We start from the raw sequence: 15,665 nt of genomic DNA on the forward strand, positions 1-15,665 counted from the left end.
TGGGTCTTCTGATATTGCAGATGAATACATGGCGAAGGTAGGGAGGAGGATGATGATGCCGGTGGTGATGTCAGGCAGAAGGGAGGGGGAAAAGGGAGATGACTTATCAGGATGGCGAGGACGGGTTTGTGATGGGGTCTTTCGGTTTGGACGCTAGAATCAGCTCCTTGATCTTTTCGGAAGTTGGTTCCCATCGTGCAAATCCGGCATCATTCTGCAGGAATACCACCAGCGTCCCAAACACTGCCTTAGCACTCATTTCACTTCTGAAAACAGATTAAATAAACACCGTAAGAAAAAACTCTTCAGTAAAACAGTAAAAATGTACATTAACCAACAATATATATTAAATATGGTTGGAAAGGGCTTCTGGTACCCTTGACACAGTTGTAAAGAGCAAAGTCAGCCGGACTTTGAGCAGGGTCATATTATGCAATGTCTCCAACAGCTGTAAAGAAAATGTATCCCCTGGTAAATAATTAAGAAACCCTCATTCCTCAAGATCAATAACCTCCATTGTCGGAGCACACTTAAGCAAGATGAACTTTCAACAGTTGCCCTCATGCTAATCAAGAGGACATCATTAGTCTAAAAACACATCCTAAAAGATAAGAATCATGCTCAATTTGTAGTTGGCAAGCAAGGAAACAAAACCTAGTCACTGTATTGATATAATGTGAAATAATTCCCCCACAGAAATAAAGTATGGAGAGCCTTCACCACTTCCTTAAAAACCCAAATTCAAGAGTATAGTGTATAGGTTTAAGGCCCCTATGAACACTATTGAGTTATTTAAGAAACAGGACCTTGACCATCAATGACTTATTTATAGAGGCACAAGCCATCCATGTCCAGCTGCTGTTTTAGCTTAGACAGGACCTCTAAACTGAAAATCGACCTCCCATAGGACCAAGACGAACGGGCTGAGAGCCTCAAAGACTCAACAAAACAACTAGAGTGCCGGTAATGCATTTTTGAATGATGGTCAACTTTACTGTAATCCATCATGATACCAACTGAGTTAAGAAATTAAAATCATGCCCATTCAGGAATAATTCAAAAAAAGGGAAAACTAGTACACCCATTGAACTAAGGGAACAAATTTCCGCGGGGGAATAAACAAAATCATTCTCTATCTTTTGAATTAAGAATGTCAAACGTAAAACAAAAGACACGGTCAGGACAACACAAGAGTCCACCTACTTTGCTGAGGGTAAATGCTGAAATCCATGGCGGTACTCATGCTCAAACGGAGGGCAAATAAACTGTTTCCGCTTGAATCTGTAAGAACAGAAACACAGGAAATTCATTTTTTTTAAATGCACAAACAGTAAAAGTCGAGGCATCTGACATCCTTAGTCAACAGCAAATAAAAACAGATAGAACATCTATTCTTTGCAAAAATATTTCCCAGCCCTTTGGTTTAATTCCCATTCTAAATTGATACCAAATGAGATTTGAAAATGTCTCATGACTTAACCGATACACATCAAATGATTGAGAAAGCATGCTTCGTCAACACTGCCTTTGAAGCCTACCCAGAAGTATGGGACATCACATCACAGCAAAAAACTGAAAAAACTGGGATTTCTATCAAAATTATATTTCCTCAAATCAACACAACCAAACTCACATCTGTTGCAAGGCAACTAATTCATGTGTTAAAAATTTTATCAATTGAATTCAAACAACGTACACCTGGAAACTTGCTATAACACGACATACTTGCTGCTCTCCAGACGAATCAGTGCTTCAGTGGGCGGATCTCGCCAGTCTGGGATGAACACAATGAAGGAGAGTGGCTCATTCGTCTCCCCCAGCAGACTCTCCATGTGGTCCACCATGGCCGCCATCAGCTCATCAGAGAAGGGAGGATTGGCCTCAAACGAGCCACTGGTCGGGTAAAAGTCCAGGAATGGGCTAGAGAAAAAGTAAAATTTACAAACATAAATTCAAAAAATAAAAGCAAAAGCAAAAAAGTAACACAGTAACTGAAAAAAAAAACAATTCAAAAAGTAAAATAAAAAATGAGAAAGGCAACAATAGACTGACATTTTAATACCATGATAATTTTCTCTTCAACTTTTCAATATTTTATTATAAGACAGATAAAAAGAGCACTGAAAGGTCTGAAAATAATCTAAAATGAAATGTTAGGTAACAAGCACTACCAATACTTCACTACCAATTTAAGGCAAAGACAAACAAACACTCACTCTTCATCACCAAAACAAAAACAGAGCGCACACGCTTCTCACCCCCTGGAGCCAAAAAAGCCGTCCGTGTCAGGGAAAGCAGAGCAGTACTGTCTAAAGTAACAGTTGAGAGGAGAAGCAAAACACTCAAAGGTGACCCCAAACACACGGTGCAGACACTCCATTAGCGATGGAGACAAAGCACCCTGATTTCCCTTGCCCTCGTTGGCGTTGATGCCAAAGTACGTCTGGGAAAGAATCACAAAACAAATTCACATTGAATGACCTGCTTGTTTTAGTAATACTTTAAAGGCATATGCAACACAATACGGTCCTATAGGAGCCGAAAATTTAGTTTTAGTAAGAGTTTTAAGGCACTTGCAACACAATAAAGTAAATAAGTGTTGAAGATTAGAGGTGTTACAAGAGAGTAACAAACACAAAAAAGAAGGAGGAGAGATCGGGACGATAGAAGTTTGATAGGAAAGAAGAAGCAAACCACACCAGAGCACCCGCCAACCACCCACACCGAAGATTAATGGTGTTACAAGACAGTAACAAACATAAAAAAAGAAGAAGGGGAGACGAAGACGATAGATGCTTCATAGGAAAACAGGAGCAAACCACACCAGAGCACCCACCAACCACCCAGAAATGATCAGCATTTAAACTGCATTTTCTGGATCGATAACAACAAACTGCATTTAAAACAAGGATCACACAAAGAGAAAAAAGTCGATGCTCAACTGTAAGGGCGCACATCTACTTCAGAGAACAGATAATATTCTGAGAAGATACACATACTGGTTCACAATTTCCAGGACTGTATATAGCAAAACCACACCCCCATGCCGGCAGTGCAAAAACGGGGTAGACTCGTCCCAGCCAGGGGTAACCCCAGGAACTTGCCAATTAATAACACTGATTTTTGCGTCAGCCATATGTATCATACATCAATACACGCAGGAGAAATTGAGGCATTCACTGTAGAAAAAATGTTTTCAAATACCTTCAACAATAATCAAGCTTTTATTGAAGAAAGAGGATTGCCCGGCAGCAAATCAAAATCCGCTGAATGGCACCATGCTTTTCCACCTCTCCTTATGCAGAAAGTGTGGAGACCATCTAACGTTACCCAAATGTCCCCAAATTTGGCTATCAATGAGAAGAGAGATGGATCTTCCCATCGCTGGTTCCAGTATTTTAATGGAGCTGAAAACACAAAAGTTACAATGTGGTTCCTTTGACACGTTGGTCTTGAAAATGTGTATTTGATTTGTTTGCGGGTCCCACATCATCTCAGATGGGTTGATTTTTATAACATTAATCCTTTGAGCCCTTGCCACCGGTGACACGTAAAATTGCCTGTAGCCTAGCCATTGGTAGAGCGGTGAGCAAGACCCCATCTCCAACCTGACCCGCCTGAGACAACACGCATACACAACACGGGTACACAAAACAGCATTTACTACACAAGACTTTATTGATTATTTTGAAGACCTTTCCGAATTACATGCTGGCAATGACAAGGACTACCCTGAGTGGGACATGGAAAGTGAATTTGACAATCACATGAACGTTAGTAATATATAGCTCAGGAACTCGGGCAGAGGGGCAATGGAGCCTCAGGAGGTCAGGGCCCAAAGGGTTGAAAGCTATTTAGGGTTGAAAGCTATTTAGGGTTGAAAGCTATTTTGTCACAAATTCCTAGAAAACGATTGCATACTAAAATAATGTCAATTTCGTTCCTGTTTTTCGCGTGGCCTAAAAGCCAGAAAGGAAAACTGCCACACACGATAAAAGCGCGCCACTAGCTCGCTGCGACATCATGGCTGTGTAGAGCATAGCCACTGATTGGACGATTATTTCAATTGACTTGAATGCCACGGAAAACATCGTATTCATGGAATAGGACGCATAATGAAGGTTGCTTTTAATTTGCCGTTATTTGCGTAATTTTGGTTTTACGCAAATCTAATGCTTATATAGACTTCTAGATAATTATATATTATATTCTTATAATATTTAAACATGTTTTCGGCAGAATCAGAATGAAGATTACTTAGAGGTAGATTTCCGTTGATTTGTGCAAACATTGTTGACCTGCTTTATCATAATGATAAAGTAGAAAAACAAAAATAATTACAGAATACACACACATCAGATTGGCGTAATTGCAATATTATAGTTCTAAGCTATATTTTCATAGTATGGACGGGCAGGGACATATCCAAGCTCAAATAACTACGTATTTGAACATAATATAATCAAACATTCAAAACCTTTTTTTTAACCACATTTTCTGACTTTCCCCTTCGCTAACAGATTTTTATGCATACACATACAACTGTTATCACAGAATGGACAATTGTATTTCAATATGTCATGGTTCATTTGTTTTTTAATTGAAATAATCATAATTAATTAGATATTTGCATATAGTTATGAGGGTACTGAGACTACAACTTCAATTCTTTTATTTTCAATTCAGTTGCACAAAAAATCAGCTCATTCGGTCCATAAATCTAGCAACATGTTCGTGTTCAATAATTCGGTTTTGTTTCCCCTTTACTCCTCTATAGAATTTTTCCCAACATACCAAAATTACTGACATGTACCAAGCCATAACTTTGTAAATTCATGGACCGATTTACAAAAAGTGAAAAGCATTTTGCTACAGAAATATTATTGATCTTTACTTATGTGTTGTTTATCGGTTAGTACTACCTACATTTTAAAAAGCTGTGGTATTGCTACTGTACACTTCTTTCAAACATTTAATTCAGAGTGATAGACACTGCTTACAATACTATTTTACACAACTGATTACAGCTGCAGGAGAAAGTACAAGAACTTCTGCAAGCAGCCTCAGTTGCTTCTCATTAAGAAAAATGTCAGTGGTGGCAACATTGCCTGCATCCTCTTGTTCATTCCTCTATTAAAAAGAGTACCTCAAATGATTTTAAATACAGGCCAAGGAAAGTCTAAGCTCACAAGGACTGAGAAGAATGAGCTTCCCATCACAAATAAAACACCACACAAAGCACAAGTTAAGAACACACACTCAGAGGCAAACAGTTTGCAAAACGAAATAGAAAGAATTGTTGGCTATGTTCACAAAGCTGTTATCAAATTTGCCAAGTCAATACAACAATTGTTCAGTCGGTATGTAGACATCTATCTTTTAAGCTTGTACTCTTCTCTTGTCTCTCTAATCTCACCTGATATCTTTTCAGTAGGCACCAGGTCCTTGCTAAGAAGTTGTCGAACCTTTGGTCATCTCGACAGTTCAGACCATACAGCTGTTCCTGAAAAAAAGAAAAATTCCTTTTTAGAATTCAAGAGATGTTAATGACATGTAGGTAGTACTTCGTTGCCGAAGATGACGATGAAATCCTGCGGCTCATCTGTGGACGCGCATGTGGCTGTGCAATCCGATCTTGGATGTACAATGTCGTGGTTGGGGTGGTTGGATTATGTCTCCTCTCTCTTCTGATAGTCAGTTTCTCCCTGTAGTTGATATCGTTGTTTCTGCTGGCAAGACGGACAGCCCTGCGCCAAGCGTTCCTTTCGGTGGCAGTTTATAACACCGCAACTAAAAGTTCAAACAAAAGATTACTGTAAAGTTCGGACTGTAAAAAATACCTTCTTTTCTCAGCTCTGAAATTTGAAGCAAAAAAATAATCAATCAGGCTTATTTACAGACTTTCCCCATTTCCGGAGCATCACTCCCTTGTCTACTTTTAGCATTTACCTAAAACATTAAAAAGTTGACATATTTTCCTAAACACCACAATTTAAAGGCAGTGCCCATTAGAAGCTCAATTCAATTTGGTTTGGTTCGGTTCAGTTTCTGGCGGCTTCAGTGCACAATACAAATAAACCCTTGCCTCTATCCAATCGCCCAACTCAAGGCCTTGAAATCAAATATGTTTATTTTTTAAGGTCATTATCGGTTTCGTTCGATTTGTTCCATGATGATAGCAAATCGAACGGAACCAAACAGAACAGATCCTGCCAATGGGCACCGCTTATGAGCATACGCCTAAAAAACACGGTCCAGCAGAGGGATGAGTATTTTTCAAGACTCCCATGGACGTCTAAATACCCTGCAGCTTATATAGAGGTGCGCTCAGTTGCCTGAACTTTACAGTATGTCAACAGATCTCAAGTTGAACTACCCCAGCAGTATTTCTTTTTAAAAAACTAAATATTTTCATGTTTTTTAGAAAGACGGTCAGCAACAATGACAGTCACACATGCTGAATGCAGTTAACCCACTCCTTCAAAGCGCGACATTTTGGTCAACACTGTTTGTTGTTATAGTTATGACACATTCTCACACCAAAGTGCTCCCCTACCATCTCTTCAAATCTATCTGAACCAACTGGGCAAAAACAGACAATACAAAAATCTAACTACTACCATTAAAAATTTAGTAGCACTGAGACAGATTTCAAGAAACAACAATCACAGCTATTCATGAGATCTAACTGAAGAGGTAAAAGGGGAAGAGAAGGAGGAGATAAATAAGAAGGAGTTGGAGGATGACAAACAATAAAAGAAAGATGCGCAGAGATACAGAAGATAACCAAAAGGAGGAAAGGGAATATGAGGAGAATGTAAAACAGGAAGAAGGAAGAAAGGAGAAAATAAAAAATACAAGAACAAGTGAGTCTACCATCTTCCAGAAGTGCTCTTGATTCATCTTGAGGGTTTCATTTTTAAACCGGAGGTGAGCAACCTCATTCTCCAAGATGCGCTCCACGACCGGCAGACGCGGAGACGGGACACTCATCTGCACAGCGTAGCAATACGTCATTCGCGGGCTGCTTGGTTCTGGTAGAGGGGTACCCTCTGAGGAGGAGGGTCACAAATACAAACATAGACCTGAGCTCATCAAGTTGTGTTAACACACGTAGAAGTCAAACTGAAAACTCTCAAACCTCTTTGTACCACCTCCCTTTATATTGCCAGCTCCACTTACCATCACATTTTGCCAAAGTATGAAAAGGAGCACCTTCACTTTCGCCTTCACACACTCCATCCGCCAACTGTGTAAGTTGTATGATCTTTATTTAACTAATGTAAACTTGCCCCACCATACCGCCAGCAAACTGATCACCAGACCAGAAGTGCACAGTGCACAAAGCGCACAACACCCACCAGTTAGCTCCTTGATCATCCTTCTCCCACAAGAAAGACTAGACAAAGAGGGAGAGAAGACTCAGTTCTGAATACATGTGCATTTACATGCATATAACTGACAGAAATACCTTTTTTACGCACAGGTCGCACAGAAGCAATAGTACTATAACAACACAAATGCAACGATTTGTCTTGACAGATCAACCCTAGAAATAAGTGTGCATTTGCTTAAAAACAAAATATCACATCCATGTAATCGAAGATATCAGCACTTTTCCGCTGCTTGGGCAATTTTTATAGAATTTTTTTTTTTTTTTGTTTTTTTTGCTCAACGCCCTTTACGTCCATTCAAGAACACATGACATTCTGTGTGGATTTTACTGAAAAACGCTGATCAAAGGGACAAAAAATGTACAATTGCAGTTTCCAAAGACTCTCAAGCTTTGGAAGTCACCAAACTTTGGCAGCCTTTTTCACATCCGTGATAAAAAATTAGCTCTTTGTTACAGTGATCAAGTAATGTGTGTGTGTGTGTGTATGTGTGTGTGTGTGCGTGTGTGCATGTGTGTGTGGGAGAGAGAAAGTAAAAGAGAGAGAAAGAGAGAGACACCCACACCCACCCACACAACTCAAGAGCCATAAGTCACCTGTGATGTTGTGCTCCTTGAAGATTTCCCAGGTCTTGTCCTGTATTTTCTGCACATTCTCACACGACATCTTGTAGATCTTGGTGCAGATACCTTTCACCGACTCCTCGGCGGCCTCATAAAGATGAGGCTCACACTGTCGCTTCAGATGGGTCAGACGCTCCTAAGAGAGAAGAGGTGAAGTGACGTTTCAAACAGGCAGGCGTTTAGACGAGGGATACAACAATCAACTTGAACTTTTAAAATTCTTTGATCACAGATAGCCTTTTCAGCACAATAGCATTTATGGCTCATCAAGGCATCTACATTTACAAATAATTTATCACTATCCAATTTTTTTAACGTAAAATAAATTTTTTTAAAGCTGATTTTTTTCAAACATTAAGTTTGAGAAAGATTTTCAGTTATTTTAGAGTGTTTTTTATCCAAAATGAACTGAAGAACATGATTCAGCAATGTTCAAATAGGTAAAAAAGCTGTTTCACAGAAAATCAAAAACTTCATCCAATATATATATATAAAATTGTCAGCCACTAGACCCACCCAAAAAACTGACATTTTCTTGATCAGCAACCAACCATGTTGAACAAAACATTTGCATTTTACTTAATCTTAAAATAAAAACTTATTCACTTAAGAACAAGAAACCTGCCAATTGATCTGACTGAATTATTAAAAGAAAGAGCAAGCCCAGCTACTTCTGTAAATTTTCAACTCATAATATTACTCCAATATATGCCTTTTTTCCCTAACAGCAGCTTACCAAATAATCATCGTAGGAACAGTTGTGTCTTTTCCGCAGCCATTTAAAAGTATCCTCTACATTCCACTTGACAACCTTACGGCTGTTCGGGGATGCTTTCCTGTAGAAAAGTCAAAGAGCACAAAATGTTTTTCACCATTTTCTTTTTCAATAATACTTCAAAACAGAACAAAATAACGCAGTCACACACACTAGGCGGTAAAGACAAAAAGTATCAGAATAAAAATGTTTTACCATATGTGAGGCAGTGAGGTTAAATCAGGCGCTCGTCAAAATACAGAAATCGGAGAACCCCAGGCATTTTTCCGCCAGTTTGGAAATTTTTATCAAATTTTTATTTTTTGGCTTAACCTCTGTTATGTCCATTTAAAAACACATTTCCATGTGAATTTTACTGAAAAACATAGATTATCGGCACAAAATATGTCATTTTTCTGTTTTCAAGGACTTCTTAGCTATAGAAGTTATCAAACTTTGGCGGCCATTTTCTCGCTAATTTCCCCACTGAAACCAGGCGATCTCACTTCCTTCAACCACTAATATCTTGAGTTCTATTCCAGATAGATGGATATTTTTTGGAAGCAAGGCAAATAAATCAGCTTTCATGTGATACCAATAACGTATGTATTTGTTGCTCTTGAATCAATTATAATGTATTTTGATCGTGTTGCTCCATTTTCTCATCTATTTTACCTGATGCCAGGCGAACCAAACCTCCTACAATCGCAAAAAGCCTGACTTCTATTCAAGATAGATGGGTACTTTTTCATCAAAAGCAAGACAAATGAACCAACTTTAAGATGATACCATTAACTCCATATGCCCAAAAACAGACTAGCACCTGATTCCACAGCGTTGTGACACATATGGTCTTATGGTAGCTAAAACATTGGACAAATCTAATTTTTTCAGTGCACATGGCCAGCTGGGTACCTCGCTCGACAGAGAATACAATAGCATAAAGATCCCTGGCTTTGTCAACCAATCAGCTCACCTGGTCTCGATCATTTTCTTGGCAGCCTCAGCATATCTGTAGAGTTGCTTCCGAGCATCAGCTGAGAATTTTGGTTTGACTAACTTGACAGGGATGTCATTCATGATCTCATGCATCATCTGCTGGGAAAGCTCTGGTGTACAATCTGAAGGTAGGATTGGATCTTTGCCTTTGTCAATGACCTTACGCTCCAGCAGCCATCGATTGAACGAATCCACCGGGGCATCGATGCCTGGCAAGAAAATCAAAGTAGCCCATGGCTATTACAAATCTAAGTGGACAAAAGGAAACATCTCAAGCCCAATTTTTCAAAGAAAGACGTTTTAGGAGAAGACCTTACTTTCATGATTATAGCGTGTTACATATTCTGTAAAAGCATTATTTGAGGTACAAAAAGACTAAAAAATATGGTAATCAAATAACCTGAAGAGAGACAGACACAGATATGGTGGTTGCAGAGATAGCTATAACAATCAGGATGAAAAGGTATGACAGACCAACAATTAGTTCAGTTTGGTTTTAGTAGAGTTTTTACGGAGCTCGCAACTGCATAAGGTCATATGAGCGCCAAGGGGTGGATGTCAACAGAGAAGTCTTTACAGGGAATCAGGCTTACTCTGCTTACCTCTCAAGCTTCAACAGCACAAAGTCTGTTTCGACCATCAAGGCACCCCGGAAATACAGGGTCACAGGAGTGTAACAAACATGCAAAAGAAGTAGAGGAAAAATGACGATAGTAAGGATAAGGAAAGAAAAAGCAGCAATTCCCTGTTGCAGCACAGGCACAGTTATAAGCATGACATTGATGAATCAGACCATTAACAATTCATTTTAAAAGGCAACAAACGTCAATCACGAAAGAACTTTCAAATAGAGAGTGCTGTGTCCTTTAAAATAACAAAATCACATATTTGAATTCTCCAATACAGCATGTGAATAATCCTCCCTGCTCCCTCACTCTCTCTCTCCTACAATCTCACATACCAGACAAAGCAGGTCTCAACAAGCAACCACATAGAAGAAAAAATATGTAAGCAGTGACATGAACCTACTCATGTGAATGCACATTGCTAAACAAACACAAAATACATGACAGAAAACAAGAGAATACAACCCTCATTTACTGACCTTCTCTTTGGTGGCATAGATCCTGGTAGATCTGCCGCAGCTTGCTGATGAGAGTGTGTCTGAAGATCTCCACCTCAGGGTGAGGTGGGGGCATGTGCACGGGGGCTCGTTCTTTAATCACAGCATTGGTGGGTACATCAAAGTTCCAAAACGGTCTGAAGACATATATATATCAAAGATGCCATTAGGCCCGTTGTGAAACACCAGAATTTGTCCCAAAAAGTTATGAATATATTTTAGTCAACAATGACATTTTATTTTTCCCTGTTCATCATTTAAATTATACCTATACATCTTTTTCACTTTATGTATACATACAAGTAATTTGAAGTTCTGCTCACCACAAACAACACTACTACATACCTCAGCCAATCAATAATTTTTGTGAAAACACAGTAGGGAACTTCTCACTTTATCTAGTTAACAGGTCAGTGAGTCATCAGAAACTAGCCCAATGATCCAAATCAATAACACCCAAAAAATAGTTGAAATCCATTTACCTGGTACAAAAACTTGTCTATGACGAAGGGACACTTTTCTCTTTCCATGATTTAAAAAAAACCATAATGCACCAGGAAAAATCCCAGTCATTAACAAACAACAGACTCACTTGTAATTCAGCTGAGCCTTTTTCAGGGGGCTCCCAATACAAAGTTCAGCACTTGCTCTCCTCTTGCCCCCTGGGGGAGGGATCTCTGTGCTCTGTCGACTCAGCCGTTTGTCTAGTGCCCCAGGAGGCCCTGGGCCGTTACTCTCATCTGAGTTGATTCCTAGTGGGTCTGTCAGAGGGTCGTGCTAACAAGTAGAATCAAAGAATGGGCTCATTACACAAACGAGTAAAAATCCGGAAAGATGAAGAGGAACAAAATCTCAACAACAAAAATCCAAATTCCCCTGCTTAGTTTTCAGATTTACAATCCTTTCCGGAGCCTTAATTCTCATACAAAAAAATGTTCATTTCTAACACCGGGTCTTTATTTTATCATCTTAATCTTAATATATCTAAACATCTCAGGCCACAAGAAGCTTGCAAAATAAAGAGAATGACTTGAAATTTAACCACAGGCAATATATCACGCTTCAGCAAAGCAAAGAATTAACCTCCAAGGGCAGTAAACCCACAATGCTGGGCCCACTAAATCAAAAGAACTTGAAAATAAATGCTTACACATAAAACAAATAAACAGAAACAGCTGCTCAATCTTCTTCATCTAGGCTGAACTACACTGACTCACCACAGCACCGAGTGAAGGTGTCTCCCACAATGACTCATTTGTGATTTTGTTGAAATAGTAAGGCCGACCTTCCCGCTTGCTCCAGAACTTCCTCCAGCCCGCCTGCAGTAACTCTGGTGGCAAGTCATGCACTGGGTCCGGAGACATTGGGGGTTGAGGAGAACATGGCACTGAACCATGAGAGTTTTGACGATCAACAGGGCCACTAAAATTAGAATTTGTATTTTGCATGGTTCCTGTCTGAATATGGAGAGGGGGGTTGGCAGAGGGTTTCATCACGCCTGAAGTAGAGGGCTCTGAGGCGAGCTGGGTCGACATTGTCACTGGCGTTAAGATAAAAGATATTTTCCAACTCTCCGATGTATTTGCTAGTCCTGAAAAAAATAAAAACTTATTACTGAATCAATAATTTTGAGAAACAATGCATAGCAAATTGGATTGAAAATCAAAATTTAAAAAAACAACAAGACAACCCCTTTAAAAACTGAGATAAAAGCTTATGACCCAGGGTTGTTAGTTTGGCAAAAAATTTATATAAGAGAGTAGAGTACAAAGATAAAGAAGTAAAAGAAAAGACAAACATTACTCTATGGTGCAAGTAGTTAGTTACCATTGAGCGGAGCTTGCTTCTCATGATATTAGGACAGTATGTGAGTGTGAGTATGATTGTGATTGTGCATGTGAGTATGTTTTTGGGTGTGTTTGTGTGTGTGTGTGTGTGTTTGCATCATGTGTGCTTGTGTGTGTGTGCATGTGTGTGTGTGTGTGTGTGTGAGAGTGTGTGTGTGTGTGTGTGTATGTGTGTGTGTGTGTGTGTGTATGTGTGTGTGCGTGTGTGTGCGTGTGTGTGTGTGTGCGTGTGTGTGTCAGATTGTTTTTTTAAACATTAAGTCTGCGTTCAAGGCACCCCTATCAATCAGTAAAATTGAATGGATTTGAATTTTTTCAGAATGCAATTTAATTGATGAACATGACCATTTTTTTGGAAGATGCATGCTAAATTTCCAAAGATTATCCACAACATGACTATTACACTGACTTTAAAAAAAAGGCGAAAAGAGTAATAAAGTTGATGACATTATTGGTTAAAAGCTAAAAGGATGCCTTTAGCAAGTCTCAGTATGCTTAAAATAAAATCATAAAATAGTAATTAATATATTTCTTTTTTTAAGAAACAGTTCGGCAAGACAAATTGTTCTGTAACATTTTGAAAACTGTAGAAAGAGTAGTATCTGAAAAATTGTTAGTAATTTTGCCTCCAGAAAGAAATGAACACAAGTGAGCTTTTCTGAAATCTCTCTTTGAAATTATAAGACAGAAAAAAAGAAGAGAAAAGAAACTGAAAATTTGCAAAATGACAAAAAAAAGGCCTTCAACATCGTCGTGAAAGATTCAGGTCCCAAAACTACTTGGAACCTACGTGAAGTCAGCCAACAGCCTACAACTTTGCTTGGCAAATTCTTAGTACACAGTACTAAAACTCAAGAAGAGAAACAATCTTTTAGTTAGTTAGAATCTAGGCCTACTCGAAAGAGCATAAAATTTGTAACAATGGAGTACCCTTGTCACAAAATTTACCAGACCGGTATTTCTTTCACAATTGATGACATGGGCTTCCTTTTCCAATCTGACATTAAGTTTTGAAATTCATTATAATTTGGTACAACTGTTTGATTCAAAAGTAAAAGTCTAGATCTAGTGTAGTAGTGTAACTTTACTAAACAATTGAATGTAAAGCCAGCCAAAGTTACTTCAGCATGTATCCATTGTAATAATCCCTACTACATTCTGCTAATAAGCCAGTCATAACCAAATTGATAAGACTATAAATTAATTCCCCTCCCTCAATTTAATTCTTCCCCTTGTAAAACTGGTAAAATAACCTGATAACATCATATGGGGATGTTTATCCCAAAAATTCTAGTCCTGTAAAACTTGGCCCACTTTTCACTATATATAAGATTATACTTATTTACTTCATTTGTAAAGCATGTTTAAGAAGGTGCAAAGTTCAGCAGCCTATAGTAATGCATACTGGCACTGGGTGACTATGAGATACTGATATAGACTATAACTGTGACCAGAGATGTAGGATTTGTGTGTTGTGCAGGGTAGCAAGAGAGCTTTGGAAATAAGACAGCAGACAAGGGATGGAAGTGAGCGAACAATTTTATTTATCATTTGATACACCTAGACTCTATGCTAAAATGCATTATAGAGCCATTAACTTAGGTGCTTACAGCATTTTATGAAAACATTATTTACTTTCAAAAGCAGAAATTGCAGCGGTGATGAGCAGAAACTTTTCTTGTCGACAAGGAGCCCACAAGTAAAGCCGCCATCTTGCTGTGGCAATAGCTTGTTTCAGTTTTTTAAAATATATGTAACAAGAGCAATAATACGAAACGAAGATTCAATGTTTTGATATTATTTAAAATTCTCCGTAATTAGTTCGTGACATATACAAACAGATGTTCAGTATATCACTGAAAAGGCGTAAGAAATAGATTAGATGGATATTTTTACGACTGGTGATGAAATTTTATCAGTTTTCGATTTGATTTAAATCAGTTTCTTTCGTGTTTAGCTGAGTTTCTGTTTTTAGTAAGTTCGCCATGACGCGTCTGTCTGTGAATGTTCATAATTTATGCAAAAATCAAGTTCGATCTTCTCGCGCGTTGGTCATCTTGAGGAAATTTGCGCGCAAGCCGTTTGTCTTTCGCAGAAAAAAAGGAGAATTCGAAAAAAAACCGCTTGCCTGTATTCTCTCTGTCTGTTTTATCCTTTAAATGAGATCGACAACTTTGTTTTTCATGTTTACAGCAGCATAAATAATTACGTTACATTGTATTCCCACACAATGACCAAATTGATGAAAAATTTATCTAGTAAAATTCAGTAATATTTTTATGTAAGATATACATTGGTATTATAATATCATCCACCTTTCAAAAACAAAAGAGCACGGGATCTCGAAGTACTGCATGCCGCTTGCTGTCACAATGCTGTATTATTATGTGTTTTGTTGCAAATTCGAAAGCGTAAATTGTTACCGCCGAAAGTAATTTCTATTTCTAACGGAATTCCGGTTAAGCTCAAACGTAATTTTTAAAAAAATTAAATAAAAAAAATTGTTGCCGTATAACAAGCCCCCAGGGAGGATCGAACTCCCGACCCCTGGTTTACAAGACCAGTGCTCTAACCACTGAGCTATGGAGGCGCTGTCATGAAGACAGCTGTGAAACAAGACTATTTCCGGATTTTACCAGGTATGTCGTCATTGGGTGATATTCTATCTATTTTTGGAAACTTGAAGACAGGGGGGAAAAACCTTGAGGGGATTTCCCTTATATTATCGCAGCTTGTGACTCGTGACACTAAATTGGGTCGCTGACATGGAAATTGCTTTTCATTGTTTTTTGCAATTTATTTATCCACTGGTACACTGTCGTATTTTAAAATAAAAAGCGCACATTGCCGAAATAATCTCTCTCTCTCTCTCTCTCTTTCTTTCTCCCTCTCTCTCTCTCTCTCTCTCTCTCTCTCTCTCTCTCT

The 15,665-nt window shown here is 38.6% G+C and overlaps 1 protein-coding gene and 1 non-coding gene across 2 annotated transcripts; both read right to left on the reverse strand.

Moving 5' to 3' along the window:
• Window positions 1-6: 6 nt before the first annotated feature.
• Window positions 7-14,997, reverse strand: LOC101853183 (mRNA (2'-O-methyladenosine-N(6)-)-methyltransferase). Its single transcript, XM_013085787.2, has 13 exons — window positions 14,376-14,997; window positions 12,111-12,484; window positions 11,486-11,670; window positions 10,876-11,030; window positions 9,748-9,979; window positions 8,754-8,853; window positions 7,991-8,153; window positions 6,877-7,052; window positions 5,417-5,503; window positions 2,259-2,443; window positions 1,726-1,920; window positions 1,204-1,281; window positions 7-266 (listed from the first exon to the last, which is right to left on the reverse strand). The coding sequence occupies exons 2-13, from the start codon at window positions 12,426-12,428 to the stop codon at window positions 107-109; spliced, it is 2,034 nt and encodes a 677-aa protein (XP_012941241.1). The 5' UTR covers window positions 12,429-12,484; window positions 14,376-14,997; the 3' UTR covers window positions 7-106.
• A 260-nt stretch (window positions 14,998-15,257) lies between these two features.
• TRNAT-UGU lies at window positions 15,258-15,330 on the reverse strand. Its single transcript has one exon. It is a non-coding gene; the product is annotated as a tRNA-Thr (tRNA).
• Between the last annotated feature and the right edge of the window lie 335 nt (window positions 15,331-15,665).

The sequence above is a fragment of the Aplysia californica genome, unplaced genomic scaffold, assembly GCF_000002075.1.
Source record: "Aplysia californica isolate F4 #8 unplaced genomic scaffold, AplCal3.0 scaffold00406, whole genome shotgun sequence".
NCBI classification, from domain to species: Eukaryota; Metazoa; Mollusca; class Gastropoda; order Aplysiida; family Aplysiidae; genus Aplysia; species Aplysia californica.

Excerpts from the sequence above, each read along its gene's own strand:
- LOC101853183 (XM_013085787.2), bottom strand. The coding sequence starts at position 12,428 with ATGTCGACCCAGCTCGCCTCAGAGCCCTCTACTTCAGGCGTGATGAAA. Across the intron at positions 11,031-11,485 it reads AAGGCTCAGCTGAATTACAA|ACCGTTTTGGAACTTTGATG; the intron begins GTGAGTCTGTTG and ends ATATGTCTTCAG. Across the intron at positions 8,854-9,747 it reads AAGAAAATGATCGAGACCAG|GAAAGCATCCCCGAACAGCC; the intron begins GTGAGCTGATTG and ends ACTTTTCTACAG.